Source organism: Protobothrops mucrosquamatus, unplaced genomic scaffold (genome assembly GCF_001527695.2).
Source record: "Protobothrops mucrosquamatus isolate PMUCROS unplaced genomic scaffold, P.Mucros_1.0 scaffold7, whole genome shotgun sequence".
Classification (NCBI taxonomy): Eukaryota; Metazoa; Chordata; class Lepidosauria; order Squamata; family Viperidae; genus Protobothrops; species Protobothrops mucrosquamatus.
Genome location: NW_015386394.1, coordinates 3,206,195 through 3,221,084, shown reverse-complemented (window position 1 = coordinate 3,221,084; position 14,890 = coordinate 3,206,195). Strand labels below are relative to the sequence as shown.

General features: G+C 43.9%; 1 protein-coding gene across 1 annotated transcript in view; it reads right to left on the bottom strand.

The window, feature by feature from the left end:
- The window catches only part of PRR12 (proline rich 12), a 34,921-nt gene extending 20,846 nt beyond the window's left edge, over positions 1–14,075 (bottom strand). The window contains exons 1-4 of the mRNA XM_015810149.1: positions 13,990–14,075; positions 5,253–5,365; positions 4,117–4,278; positions 1–2,915 (exon numbers count right to left, since the gene is read on the bottom strand). The exon at positions 1–2,915 is cut by the window's left edge and continues 369 nt beyond it. Coding sequence (XP_015665635.1) covers positions 1–2,915; positions 4,117–4,278; positions 5,253–5,365; positions 13,990–14,075 — 3,276 coding nt within the window. The remainder of the gene's footprint in view (positions 2,916–4,116; positions 4,279–5,252; positions 5,366–13,989) is intronic.
- Between the last annotated feature and the right edge of the window lie 815 nt (positions 14,076–14,890).

Genomic DNA, 14,890 nt, shown 5'->3' with positions numbered 1-14,890 from the left:
TTCTGTATTGACTGTAGAAGGCAACTCGTGTTTCACTGACACTGTGTCTAATCCCAAGTGCTGCCCATCCCCACTTTCCGATTGGCAGTAACTCTGGTAGCCTTGTCCACCAGGCATCATATCATAGCCTCCCCCTTTCATTCCTTCACCCCTTTCCATTCCCTGCGTGCCATCATCTGACTTAGGGAACTCATCCCCTGCACAGGGAGGGGGGCCGAACATGTCCTCCATGCCAGGGAAGAAGCTACGGTCTTCATCTTGTAACAAAGAGTCTGGGAAACAGATGGAGGTGAGGGGGACAAACCGTTGCTTGGCTCCTTGAGGACTGGGGCTCTCAAACTGGTCTTTGCCCTCAAGTTGGCCTTGAGGAACTTGTTGAGTAGAGTCTGGGTCCAAAGTGGAATCAGGAAGGAGATGCTGTTGACTCTGCACTGCCCCACTCTGTCCCAGGTGGGATTCCAAGCTCAGCTCAGGCTCTAAGAAGTCCTGGATCTCTTGGGATTGGGAAAGGCTGCCTTGGGACATCACCTCCATGCCTTCAGACTGCATCCTTTCTGTTTGCAGTTGGCCTTGGAGCTGGGGGGACGGCTGCGGCTCAAGAAGCTGTGCTTCCATGCTCTGAGAACGAACATGGGCCTGATGGAGGTGGGCTTCCAATGCCTGCATCTGAAGCTGTGGTGAGGGCGCTTCAGCTTGATGCATGCGCTGAGGCTCCATAAGATGGACATCCAGTGGGGTGCGAACCTTCCCACGAGAGTGCATCTGGCTTTGGGTGTGAGTGAGCACCGATTGGAGCAGTTGGGACTGCTGCTGCTGCTGCTGCTGTTGCTGAGAAAGGGAAAGAGGGGGCAAATCAGGAGGGGAATCCAACATTAGGGTTGCACCCTGCTGGCCTGCCATTAATCCATGGGACTCCATGGGATGAGGCTGGGAGGCGTGCTCAGGAGTCTTCTGCAAATAAGAATGGGCCTGAGATATTTCCTTACTGCTTGTATCCATGTGGCCACTCTGGAGGTGCTGCTCCACTGACTTCTTCATGTCTTGCCCGTAAGAGTCTATAGAGCCAGTTTGATGGCTGTAATGGACCACAGAAGTGGCCAAAGACTCAGGAGTGGAGCGCGTGTGGGGGTACTCTTTGGACCTCTCTCCTTTCTTTTTGTCCTTTAAGCTTTGCAAGGACATCTCCAGGCCTTGGTTGTCCAGATTAGAGTTGGTCCGAATCACACTCTGCAAATGGTAACGCTCTTCAGTCTTGCTCAACTCATAGCCCATCCCTTTCCCTGCCCTCTCCTCACACTCTACCATGCCTTCTGTGGGCACCCTTGGTGGGCTTTGCGACTGCAGCAAGTGCTGGATTAAAAACTCTTCATCTTCAGTTCTCTCAGATGATAGCAGGTCCGAGTCTGCCTTGGCTTTATTGTAAGATGATGCTCTCTCTAACCCACTTTGGGAACCCTGGTAGCTTTGTGTGTGAGCCGTCTGCATGAATGAAGGAGACAGTACAGAAGTGAGATATTTCTGGGACTGGCCAGGTGATGCCACACTTTGGGGCCGGTTAGTGGTAGGTGACTGGAGAGGCCGGATGATTTGGGAAGGACTTGAATCTGGAAGGTTCTGCCCATGGGAGTAGCCGATAGACTGGCTGTGCCCTGGCATAGCTGGAGAATGGCCGGTGCTGTAACTCAGCGATGGGCTAGCTGTGGGCATCCCTTGAGAATGAGCTGGTACATAGCTTGGTGTCTGGCTGACAGAAACATGGGGCTCAGCCTGAACACTGTACCCAACAGATGACAAGCCTTGCAGCTGCTCAGGAGAGTAAGTCTGATTTTGACAAGTCTGCAGTCCTTGTCCTCCTTGCCCAGCTTGGCCTGGCTGAGCTTGTCCACTGTTGGAATAACTCTGAGCTTTACTCACACTTGTGAGATCCTGGGCTTGGTTGCTGCTGAAGCCCTGTGAGGCCTGGCTAACTGAAGAAAGATTTTGTGGCTGGCTGACAGAGTAACTCTGCGTTTGGCTCATGGAAAGGAGACTCTGAGGCTGACCAGGCGAATAGGCCTGTGACTGGCTTGCAATGACAGAGCTGGGCTTGGGCGTAGATGAACTGTAGTTGCTTTGGCACTTGGGCGTGGCTGTAGAACGGGGTGGTTGGCGGGAGGCTGAGTAACTCTTGGATTTTGAAGAAGAGGTGGTACCAGAATACCCTGGAGACTGAATAATGGGGCGGTAGCTTTGAGAGGGCTCTTGCCGCGTGGTCTGGGGGGTCTTCTGCTGCTGAGAGCCTTCGCTGCTGGCAGGGGACTGCTCACCAAGGGGACTGCAGGAAAGGCTGGAGCGGTGGGGCATCTGCTGGTAGCTGCCCCCGCAGCTTAGATAATGCTGGAGAGAATGGGCAGCGGGCAGCTGCGGCTGGGCACTGGAAGGCCTCTGGTAATGTTTGATCACGCTATCTTGCCGGGGAATGGCCCGCTCAATGGAGGAGGCAGGAGAACTGGAGAAGACTGAGGTGTTGTAGAGCTGGGACGTCTGGTCAGATGGTCCCAGTGAGGATGACAAAAGGTTGAACTGGGAGGGGAGGTGACGGGAAGCTGATTCTTGAGCACTACGATACGCTGAGCTCTGAGAGGGCAAGCCCGTACCCAATACCGCACTGCCCAGCCGGTCAAAGCTGAGGGATGAAGGAACACTGGGCTGAGAGGATTTGATATGAAGTAGAGGATCATGGGGGGACAGCAGGCCATTGGACGTTGGGCTGAAAGTAGCATCCTGGAGGGTCAGGGATGATGTGACTGGGAAGCTGCGCCCGCTGAAAGAGGCTGGATGCTGGTAAGCAGAGAGCGCTGATGAGGAAGGGAAGGTGCCAGAACCTGGGAGGGGCCCTGAGATGAAAAGCTCAGCAGGCGCTGGAGTGTGCATGGCTGTAAAGAAAAAACGGAATATCTGTTTAGGGGCTTATCCACAAAGGCAATCTCAAACTCACAGTACTTTACTGGACAGTATTACTCAGACTGGGCAGTAATGAGGAAGCACAACACACTTAATATAACCACAAGTTAACTAATTAATCTGCCCATTTTGTTCCACGTTACAATCAAAGGACTAAATCATGTTATGGCTTAAATGTAATAATCAGGTTTACACAACATAGGAAGATGGTGGCTGAATTCCCACAACATGCTGAATCACAAGCTACGTAATCCCATTTTAGCCTTGTCTAGCATTCTGTGGAATTCACCCACTGCATGCCAAAGAGTTGATAAAGCGTGTTTCCTAATGTCATGTCATTATAAACATGTTCCCTCATCCCCAAGGCTAATGTCTAGCTAGAACAATTAAGATCAGGCTATATCTTAGTGAAAAAGCACAACTTTTCAAGCAGAAGATTCTAAATTTAATTCTGAGCTGTTCTAAGACCTTGGTGGCTAGCTCAGTAGGGCTAGTTTAGTAATAGTCAGTCAGGCACCTTTCAGTTATTTTGGAGTGCAAGTTCTATAAAACTTATTTCTGCTATACTGCCTGGGAATAAGAAAACTAATCATAAAGAGGGAAACAGATTGCCCCTTCCAAGCTGGGAGGACCGAGAATCTGACTTAATGCCTGGGTTTGCCAAACACATTTAAATAGTGAATTTAAAGACCCAGCAGATGAATGCTAACTAAGGTGAGCTTTAATCTTACATTTTTAGCAAGTCCCGTGAACCCAATATTTGATTATTTTATGCTTTATTATTTATTAAATTTGTATGCCGCCCATCTCACTATCCAAATATTCAATGCATTATGCAAACTAAGCAAATTGTTTAATTTAATAATGCTGAGCGAGAGCACTCAGTGTTTCACTCAGTTCATTCATTTGCTTGCTTATTATGAACCTTGCTTCAATTACAATATGGTGTATTGTAAGTGATTTATAAAGTGATGTATAAAGCGAAGTATTAAGAAAGTGCTATTTTCCAGAAGGATAGGCTACTCCCCCACAAACATATTACATGTAGATATCAGATATCTGCCACAAAGATTATACAATAAGGTTTCCTATAAAGGTTTGCCCAACTTGGCCTCCAAAGACAAGATATCCACAGTTCCTTCCGTGATGCTGACAGAACTCCAGAGACATTACCTGTTTGCCAGGATGGAGTGCGGAACTGGGAGAGCAGGGAGGAAGCAGAAGGGCCTGGCTGTGGTGCCCGTGACTCTAGAGCCGAAATGAGGTTCATGACAGAGGCATCGGGGGTGGCACTGCTGGCATGATGGAGCCCAGTCTCGAATAAGCCAGAAAGACCTAAAGAAGGAAATGAAAAAAGAAGAAATAAAGGATGTGAAGTGCTGAGAATCAGTGAAAAGGAGATGATAGATACAGCAAAAGAAAACAGGAAGAGGTTCATCACAGGGGACAGGCAAGGGAACCTACAAGCTGACAAGCATTATGCCTGTCAGAGGAACCACAGAGAAACAAGACAAACATTACACATCAAAAGGCACAGCAACTATAGAATACTTATTTTAGTGCAGAAGGGAGGGTGGCAATCAGTCAAAAGCCAGGCATATACGGGGGGGGGGGGGGGGGAATGAGAAACTATTGACCCAACAAACATCTGGTAAAGAAGAGAGAAGATTCAAGCAAGCTGAACTGAAGAACATACGAGGAACTGGGGGAACCTGGGGCTGTGTGACAGAAAAACCAAGCCTGGATCTTAGAGAAGCTGAGGAACTTAGGACCAAAGGTTTCCTATCTGAGCAGTGTGTATTTTTTCACGAGTTAAACATGGGGTACAGTTTTGGTTAATCAATACCAGCTGCCAGAGCAGTTTTGAATCTGAGCATTTCATTCAAAGATATACTAGTTGGACATAGAACTAAACAGCAGAAAATAGAAATGCCAAAACAGTGGCCGTAGGGTGGAGAACAGCAAAATTAAACCATGAAAGAACGGGTCAACCTTTCTTAATTTTCCCCATGCCACTGTTCTGGCTGACAGTCCAACCTATGTTCTAGTTAAGAAAACATATGTTAAGCATATTTAAAATATTAGCTTGGTATCTCGGTAATGCAGAGATTACTCTTGGAATAAAAGAGGGATAGAAAAGGTAAAATAAATAAAATGGAGCTGAAAGTAAAGCAAAATAACTTCAGTATATCCAGATCTGCATAGAGGAAACATATGAAAAAATGAGCAGGAGAGAGAAGAAAGAGAAGACATAGTTAAAAACATTTATTGTTAAGGCTTCAAGGGAAATGGCAAGACAGCCACCATACCTGCTGGGTGATGGTTTGTGGCATAGCCCTGCAGAGGATGGGGAGTGGCATATGCTTGGCGGTGTAAAATATCTGTGTCTGGATGTGAGCTTCGGGATCCGCCATACACCAAGCTGAATGAGAGAGAAACAAGGCTTCAGACATGGTAAGAGAACTGGGATTTGTAATATATGCCACATTCAATATCTCAACGGAATACACTAAAAAAGTTCCTTCAAAAATCAGCAAACGCGGACTAGTTTTCCTGCAGATCTGTGAACTGAACCAAGAGGAAAAAGGGGAACAACGAGAGGCAATCATTTGGGAAGTACTGATTTTGAGTGCAAAGGAGTATCTAATACTTATGTGCTTCTAAAGTTCAGATCCTCTGTTCATCTATGTCCTCTTTACACCTTAAGCAATTGTAAGCATCACTTCATAAGTGTAACATGAGCTTATCAATACCTTTTGTTTTCAAGATGAACAAAATCATGTTTCTGACTAAGATAGACTGCAGGCTGATGATGATTATTGGGAAATCAGAAGCACATAAATGTATGGTGCAACTTTCTTTCCTTGTTTTTGATGCTCAGAGCAAAAACCTGTCCTGGACAGGAATTCACATATGCAGGAAAGAAGACTGGAATGCATAATAAACAATGATGCATGATGGGAAATACGGTTCCCAGGCCTTGGTTTCCCAAAGCCTCAGTATCTGACCTGTATCATTCCTTCTCCTATTGCCCTTGTGCAGGGAGACCCAACTGCCTAGCCCAGCAGCCAAACATACTGACAGAAGAACATCCTTAGATTTACTCTGTTTCTAAGTCCCAGGCACCCCCAACATTTTCCTGTCTTTAACTGCAATTCAATCAGCTCAGATCTGCTTTGACTTTTGTACATAACCTGCCATTCTACCAGTCAAATATTCCCTTGAATAAACTTCCAAACTATTTCCTCACATTTTGTGTTATTAAAACAAAAGACACAAACTTAATTTCTAGATCAATTATACAAAGGGGGTTGCATAGAAAATGGTGCACTCAGGAGGCCTGATAATTCTCTTCCTTACATTAAGATACAGATATCTGCTTTTCAGTCCCTGGGGTTTCTAAGAAGTTCCATGCCCTGATCCTGAAAAGCCTGGGACACCACTTATGAAAACACATGCATACCAGTCCCAAAATCCATGGTACAGTCTACTCAAATATGCCCCACTGAGTTCAGTACTCTGTCTGCGTATGCAAATGTATTAGCCTGGTGCCCTTCATTATGAGCCGAGAATACAACTTCCACAATTTCCAACTATATTTCCCTTCTCAAGTCAGGGAAGGCTAGGACTGCAGTTGCAGTTAAGCCATCCATTTGGATAGCATATTTTACAGGATCAAGTGGATTTTATATAGGTCTCTCTCTTTTGAAATATATTTCTTTAAAACAGGAGATCATTTCCCCCAGTTCTTAAAAAAAAAAATCTATATAAATGGTTTCAATTCTACACATCAGGCTATGCTCTTTTCTCTAGGCTCCCTTTGGGAGCTATCTGTGTATATAATTATATGCAGTGCTACCACTCCCATCCTTCCAGCACCAAACCAACCAGACACCGTTACTTAGTCTCTGTGTTGAGGCATGTGCCACAATTATGCACGTGCCATGCAAGAAATGCAGGAAGAGCCCTGGGACAGGAGAAGCAGCATGGGGTGGTGCACCTCTCTGTAAAGAGGAAGAGAGCAGATGACTTGCTAAAAGTAAGCGCGCCTGTCTCAGGAATGCAACTACCTGCAGGAAATTAAAAACACAAAAAATAAAAACCAAAAGTTTACACAGAGCAGAGAAAGTTACAAAAGCAGAGTGAGTGCTGATGGAGGCCAACTGAACAAACCACTCTCTGAACACAGGTTGCTGCCTGTAATGTCACCGTGGTGAGACAGTGGACTGCAGCACAGCAAGCTGGAAAGGGCCATTCTGCAAAGGGTTACAGCAAACAGGAAATAAAGAGATATTTTCATTCATACAGTGAGATCTCAGTTCCTCCCTTGCTTAAATGCACTGGATCAATATTGGAATGTAAGGCAGAAGGAGAAAGAATGGAGCAAGAAATGGTTGGAGCAACAAATGGCTGGAGCACATCAGCGTTGGCATCCACTGGAAAACTTTCTTTTTCCAATTATTTCTCAAGAGGAAAAACCTAAGTTAACAAAAAGACAAAGCAAGCACCTGAATATTTGGTAGCAAATAGCAAACAATGCAGATGCTTATTTCAATACCTGACATTCTATTACAAAATATTGTAGTGTATTCTGTATCCAGGGTTGTACAGAAGGAAAAACAGGGTTTTATTTCAGTTTTTAATGTGTTAAATGGTTTTGTAATTGTTATATTTACTTTCACAGACATCTTTAATGAAATAAATCACAATTGTTCTTGATCATAGAGTGGGGGGAAAAAAACCTCCATTTTTTTTATCAGTTTCATAACACTCAACCCAGACTTGTGAAACAAATCTCTTCCTGTTGTGCCCTGGCTACAATTCCTGCCACCTTTTGCAACTTTTATACCTATGGTCCCCACTAGTTGGAGATGATGGGAGCTGTAATTCAACACATCTGTAGTAAATCAAATTGGAAAAAAGGCCTTGAATCCTACACACAGAGAACAGATTCATACATAACACTAAACTATAGAGTTTTTTAACCAGAATCTGGTTCACACATATTCTTAAGCAATAAATCATGAATTGCAAACCACAAAACATATTATCACACAACCATACTAAGTTAAATCCAAACGAATTACATTCTAGTTTAATTGTGAGATCAGATTCTTCTCCTACCCCTCACGAACACAAGCACACTCTGAATTAACACCAGTTCTTAACTCTCAGGGTAACTTGGAGATGAAAATGACAGGCACAGTTTACTACCAAGGTGGAGAGGCCTATAAATTGTAACATTATAATAAACATATCTAAGCACTATGTCCCCCAAAAAGCATTATATATTCCAAACTAAGAAACTATTAATGCAGTTGAGTGCCTCTTCTATGCTGACTCAAAAGCATATTAATATGAAAAAGTGAACAGAATAGTAAGTATTTAACCAATTACATATTCTAGTCCCTGCAATTTTTAAAAAAAAAATTAAAAAGCTACTTGAGAATACCCTTCTCTATCCCTTTCCTAGGGTACCTTGGTCTAAAACAATAACCTGGCTTCTTCCACTCTTGAAATAAATATTTCTGTTATGCTTGCTTCCAATATATGAATGGTGACCACTGAAGGTTTAAAAGATGTGGGCATTCAAACAAAGTAGTTTTTGAAGGTATGCAATCAATTCCTTGCAGAACTCTGCATCCACAAAAATTAGCAGCAATATGCAAGTAATGTAAAACAAAGAAGTTTGACATGTTTTGCAATTTCCCCCCAAGTTCTGGAAAAAAATAAAACAGAGGAAAGTAGGAATGGAGGAAGAAAAGTACCATGGAAACATTCCAGGAGTTTGGCAAAATATTTTATGAGCCTTATTCAAATACTTTTTGGTGCCATGAGGATTAGGAAGAAATGCATAGTCACTTCTGAAAGAAATATGCTTTCTACATTCTGTTGGCTAAGGACAGCCATGCTATTTTCCTTGATGCAACAGTCTGCATAAATGAATGCATCAAGTTCCAACAACTGCTACTAATAGAATAAAGCCTATGCCAAACTATACTGTATTCAAAATACTACCAATAAGCAGATCACAGATGCAAGAAGCAGATGGAATAAGGACTGCAAGCTACAGAGGGATGGATGAGGGCAGGGAAAAAAATGCATGCAGCATCGCAAAGTACAACTGCTGTTCAAAGTATTATCTACCACACAAGCCAGCCAATCAATGAGATTTCTAGACTTTCAACATGCAAAGTTATAAACTAGGAGTGCTTAGGCTTTAGTCCAGTTGCTTGGGCTGCCATACAAACATAATTCATAGTGGTTGCAGAACACAGCAACGTAGGGTCCTTACTGATGTGAAGACATGCATCAGCCCCTAATAAAATTCCAGCAGTTAACAACAATAACTTGAGAATCAAAGTTTGAGAAGCAATTGAATGACTTGTCTAGCTCACTACCGTTTCTCTTTATGTTTTGAAACAATTCTCAATATATAAAATATGCAAAATACATGCAAATCTGTATTATTTATGTTAGTTATTTTTGAGTCAATATTTGAATAATCTCAGTGGTGTTGTTTTTTAACGTACTAATTACAAAAATCCCAGCAACAGACCAACCATGCTGGCTGAGGAATTCTGGGAGTTGAAGTCCACAAGTCTTAAAGTTGCCAAGGTTGAGGACCCCTGCATTAGAACACAATAGCAGAAAGATCTGTAATATGTATGCATATGTGATATCATAGTATATTATGATTTTTAAGGGAAGAAATATTTACTTTTGTGGATCCAACATCTATACATAATATACACGCCGGTAAAGCATGCATGCGACATCAATAACTCTATATCCTAAGGGTTTTCAGGAAATCTGGGAAGGAAAGCATGACCCCTTAAAGGCCAAGTAAAAGACGGAAAAAACATAAGACATGAATGAGAACCAAGTTAAACTGAAGAGGCCAAATTAATTAAAAAAAACAACAAAAAACAATAGACTTTAATGGTAGCCTTCTTAGTTTCTTCTCACACCAGCTCATTCTGTGACTTTTCAAATTAAACTTGCTAACAGCTGCTCCATTGTTAACTGATGCTTAAGATGTACTTTTAATGCTCACACCGAAAAGTGAAGGGGAAGGAAATATTCATCTTTTCTCTAAGGCTCTGAGGATTTAAATTAGTAAATTTTAGTGCATGGGGGTGAACACAAATGTCATGGACTAATGACACTTATTTCCAAGGCTACCTAAAAACATTCACTGACCTAATCATAGAGCCAACTTACCTTTTACTCAGAAGTACAGAGAAAAAGATCAGTCCTCAAAACTCCCTGAAAGCTGTGCCCTTTGATCTAACTGTCAACTTTAGACTGATCAGGCTTTGCTGTATGGAAGCAGAAAAGGAGCAAAGACTTGTCAAAATATATATTCTGCACATGCTCTGATGTACCTTTTTACATAAAACTTGCAATACAGTCAGTACAGAATGCACTGCATCCAACATACACCTTTATTTTCAAAAGGAAAAAAGGCATCTTGATCAAATTCAAGAAAATCACCCCAGTCCACACCTTTTGAAGGGAGCCAGCAAAGAGAAGATACACACAGAACTACAAGCTAGATAATGAAAGTGTGTACAGGTAGTCCTCAACTTAAAACAGTTCATTTAGTGGCCATTCAAAGTTACAACTGCACTGAAAAAAATGACTTATGACCATTTTTGGTCATGACTTATGACTTACGACCATTGCAGCATGTCCGTGTTTAAATAATCAAAATTTGGATGCTTGGCAACTGATTCATATTTATGATGGTTGCTGTGTCCCAGGATCATGTGATCACCTTTTGCAACCTTCTGACAGGCAAAGTCAATGGGGAAGCCAGATTCACTTAACAACTGGGTTACTAACTTAACAACTACAACGATTCACTTAACAACTGTATCAAGAAAAGTTGTAAAATGGGGCAAAACTCACTTAACAACTGTCTCACTAAGCAACATAAATTTTGGGTTCAATCGTGGTTGTACGTTGAGGACTACCTGTATTTTAATACACACTAGGCCCCAAAGCCTCAAACTTTTTCTATGCCTTCTCTGAATTGCAAATACAATATGTTCAAAATACTACAAATGTAGCCGAACTGACTGATGGGATCACGGTTAGATAAACCTTGTCCCAGAAGTACGAAAAAAAGGAGGAAGAGGATGCTTTAAGGAGAACAGTTGAGAAACCAAATGCTTAGAATCAGGGAGGCCTTTTCCTCCAGAGAAGAAGTGTAGCAATCACAGAGTTATAGACCAAGATTTCTTTGTATATACAGATATGCTTATGCATATGGAAGAGCAATGTGTTTAGATGGTTTTGCTACAATTCTCATTTTAGATAGATGCACATTTTAAATTAATGTGCAATACAAAGATCAGTGTGGTTGAACGCTGCTCAAAAGTCTTTGTACTAGCTCATCTGCAATCTAAGACCTCACTTGTTTTGACTCCAGCTTCAGTTCCCAGAAAAACTGGAGAGGTCTGATCCTCAAATCTCTGTAAACTAAGACATTAGACCTCACATTGTTTCCACCAGAGCTAGGTCCCAGCTTTCCCTTTCCTAAAATGCCAGTTTTTGTCATTATTCCAGACTGTCTCATCATGTCACCTTTCAGATACAGAGGAATCACAACATCTAAAATTCACAATCTATTCATCTATTGGCTAAGTGGCTAGCAGTTCTGAGTGTTCTGATCACAACACATACAGTAAATGCTGTGATAAATGCTGTACTATGCATTCCATTGGTGCCACAAACTCATTTAAATGTTCATGTGCAAACCCATCTGTGCACACTGTTAGCCTAGTAATACTACTAGTATTCTAGTCCTCTCACCCATCCCATAAATTATCGGCATCATATTGCTGCATACATGGATTTTAAAATAACAATAAATGCATGGCAGATGCCTGTTATTACAGTCAATATATCCTTGTGGCTATTGCCACATTTAAATCAAAATTTGTTACTCCTTTCTTATCAAAAATAAAACAATACATCACAACATCAACACAATGCATGCAGCCTTGGGGGAAAGAATCAGTTTGTTTTACATTGTGCTTAGGATAGCTGTCCCTGACCTGGCACCCTCCAGATGTATTGGATGGCAACTATTATAATCTCCATTTGTGGTCCAAAACACCTGAAGGGAAGGCTGAACACCATAGCAGGGAAGGCTGACCTAGAATAGAGAACAAGATATATTCATAATAATCTCTTTCAAACATAAAACATAGATTCATATGTATCACTGAATTCCCTCACCTATCAAGATTTAGGTGAAGATGCAAATTAGAAATATTTTAAAATACTATAGATATTGCAAAAACAGATGTGTGTTGGACATTAAGAAACATTCTCGTGGAATTTTAAAATGTGATACAGAGGATTTAAGACTTAGCTTATTCAGAAAATGAACTAGAGTTAATAAAATTCCAAATTCTTGGGTCATCTACAGTGGAAGCAAGTATGAGCATATCAAAACAGAGATTCAGATGAATGTATGGGTCCTTACTCAAGTAAATAGTTACTACCGGTAAATTGCTCTTTGGAAAAACTACTACTACTACTACTACTACTACTACTACTACTACTACTACTACTACTACAAAAATTGTGTCTAGCAAACGAAAAATATGAAAAATTCATGTCTGGTCAAAAGAACTTGACCTCTCACATTTCTATATGAACAGGGAGACCAGATTTGTAATCTTGTGGAAATCTCAAAAAATATCTCATTTGTTATACACAGAAGGAAGATCCCAGCCACAAAAGTTTAGAATTTTACATCAGTCTCAATTTCTCCCTTGTTAAGCCTATAGGATTTTGGGGACCAACTCTTACCTTTTGCGACTCTCTTCTGCAAAATATGTCCTTACTGGCATAAACCATACAAATCACTATAAACAAGTGTCCCAGTTTACAGGAAACATAAAGAGAGAGTTACAGGCCTGCAGCTGCTGATCTGCATCTTACCTGATACACACACATAAAGAATGGGAATACCCAGAATTCCCAAAGTCAACAATTTCCTTTTCACATTTAGCAAGAAAGAGTTTACTTAAATACTCAGCAATTTGAAGACTCGCTACCAAAAAATTGAGCTACCCTTTCCTACTGCCATATATTGGAGGAGATAGATGCATGTTGGAACATACAGGAGGATACATATGGATAAAGCGGATGCCTCCCATATTTCCAAAATTAGAGGCAGAGGGAGAGGGGGAGGGGGAGGGAGGGAGAGAGAGAGAGATTCTCCAAATGTCTAATCTCCTTAGGTACAGGGAAGGGATATTAGTCTTCCAAAATAATGCTGATTTTTTCCCTCCCAGATTAATGTTTCTTCCCCAAACCATGGAGGCCAAAGCTTATTGCTTTGTTTCATATAGAGATAGGCAATGCAATGAAATGTCCTTCATGCCCTAAACAGGGCAGGAGAGGTGTCCTCCCCGGAGCATCTCACTAATGAATGCCCCACTAGGGGTAGAAAAAGAGGAACCACAAAGGCATCACACTGTGACTCTCTCACCCTTCACCTGCAGGAAATCAGAGCACTTTCTCCCTGCAGGACTTACCCGGTTGCTGTGCATGAGGAGAACTGAGCATCAACCACCTTTTCTTCCTCCTCTACCCTTTGTACACGAATTTCTATCCCATGTCGCTACTACCCTCGCCTCTACCAGCGCCCAATGGGGTTGCACACCTCAGTGGGTCCCCCATCCCACCATGGAGCCTAGAGAAGCCTGCACGGGCCGCATCCTCTCCCACCCTTCCAGTACAGGGACGGCCCCAAGATTGCACCCCAGTGCCATGCCGCTGGCAAAGGAGCCAGGTCCCGCCGGCATTCCTTTCCCCGAAAGGTTGCCCGGGTTCTGCCCTCCACTCTCCTCCCTCGATCCCACTTCCAGGCCCAGGGAAGGAGGCCTGTGCAGAAGCTGAGGAAGGGCTGGAAGGAGAGATGGTGCCGTGCTTGATCCCCGCCAAGACCGGTCTCTCCGGCATTGCCCGGGAAAGGGGGAAGAGATCCCTTTCCCTCCCCTTCACCACCCCCGGCGGCCTGACCTGGCCTTGGCCGAGCGCTCGTAGCTCCATCCCGGGCCGGCGCCCAGCGGATCCCCGAAGCCAGCGCTGGGGTAGTTCCTATCCATGGGGAGTGGGCGCCGGGGAGCGAGCGCCTGGGGCCGGCCGCGGTCCGTCGGTCGGTTCCTCGACTAGTCGGGGAGCTCCTGCTCCTCCCCCCGCGGCGTCGGTCGAGGGGGGGGCGATCGGGGAGGAGATCGGGGAGGGGTGTCCCTCCTCCTCCTCCTCCCCCCCTCGGCCGCTGCACTCCCCCACTCGGCCTCGGCTCAAGCCGCGGGCTGGCGCTAGCGCTCGGGCGGCTGGAGGAGGAGGAGGCAGCGGCGGTGGTGGCGAGCCTCTGGGAGGCGGCTCATGGTGCAGCCATGTTCGCTGGGCGTCTGTCTGCGCTCCGCTCCGCTTCCTCCCACAATCCCGTGCTGGGGAGAGGAGGAGGAGAAGGAGGAGAGGGGGGAGCAAGTGAGGGATGGAGGGATGGTGGGCAAACGGAGGGACGGCGGAAGGAAGCAAGGAAGCAAGGAAGGAAAGTAGAAAGAGAAATATAGTAGCAGAGAAAGATGTAGGAAATGGAGTAAGGAGAAGGGAAGAAAGTCAAGTAAGCGAAGAGGAAGCGAAGGATGAATGGATGGAAGGACGGAAGGAGTGGGGAAAAAGACAAAGGCGCGCGCGGAGAGGTAGGGTGGCAGGAATGAGACCAAGTCAACCCGGCAGGACGGAGGAGAAAGGATGGCTGGGAGGAAAAGGGGAAAAAAAGAGATGGAGAGAGGAAGGACAAGGTAGAAGAAACGAGAACAGAGGAGCGGAGAAGGCGATGGAGGAAAGGGTACAGAAGCTGGTGGGAACTTTTGTTGAGCAGTGATGCGTGAGATTACTCCTTCATTTTTCA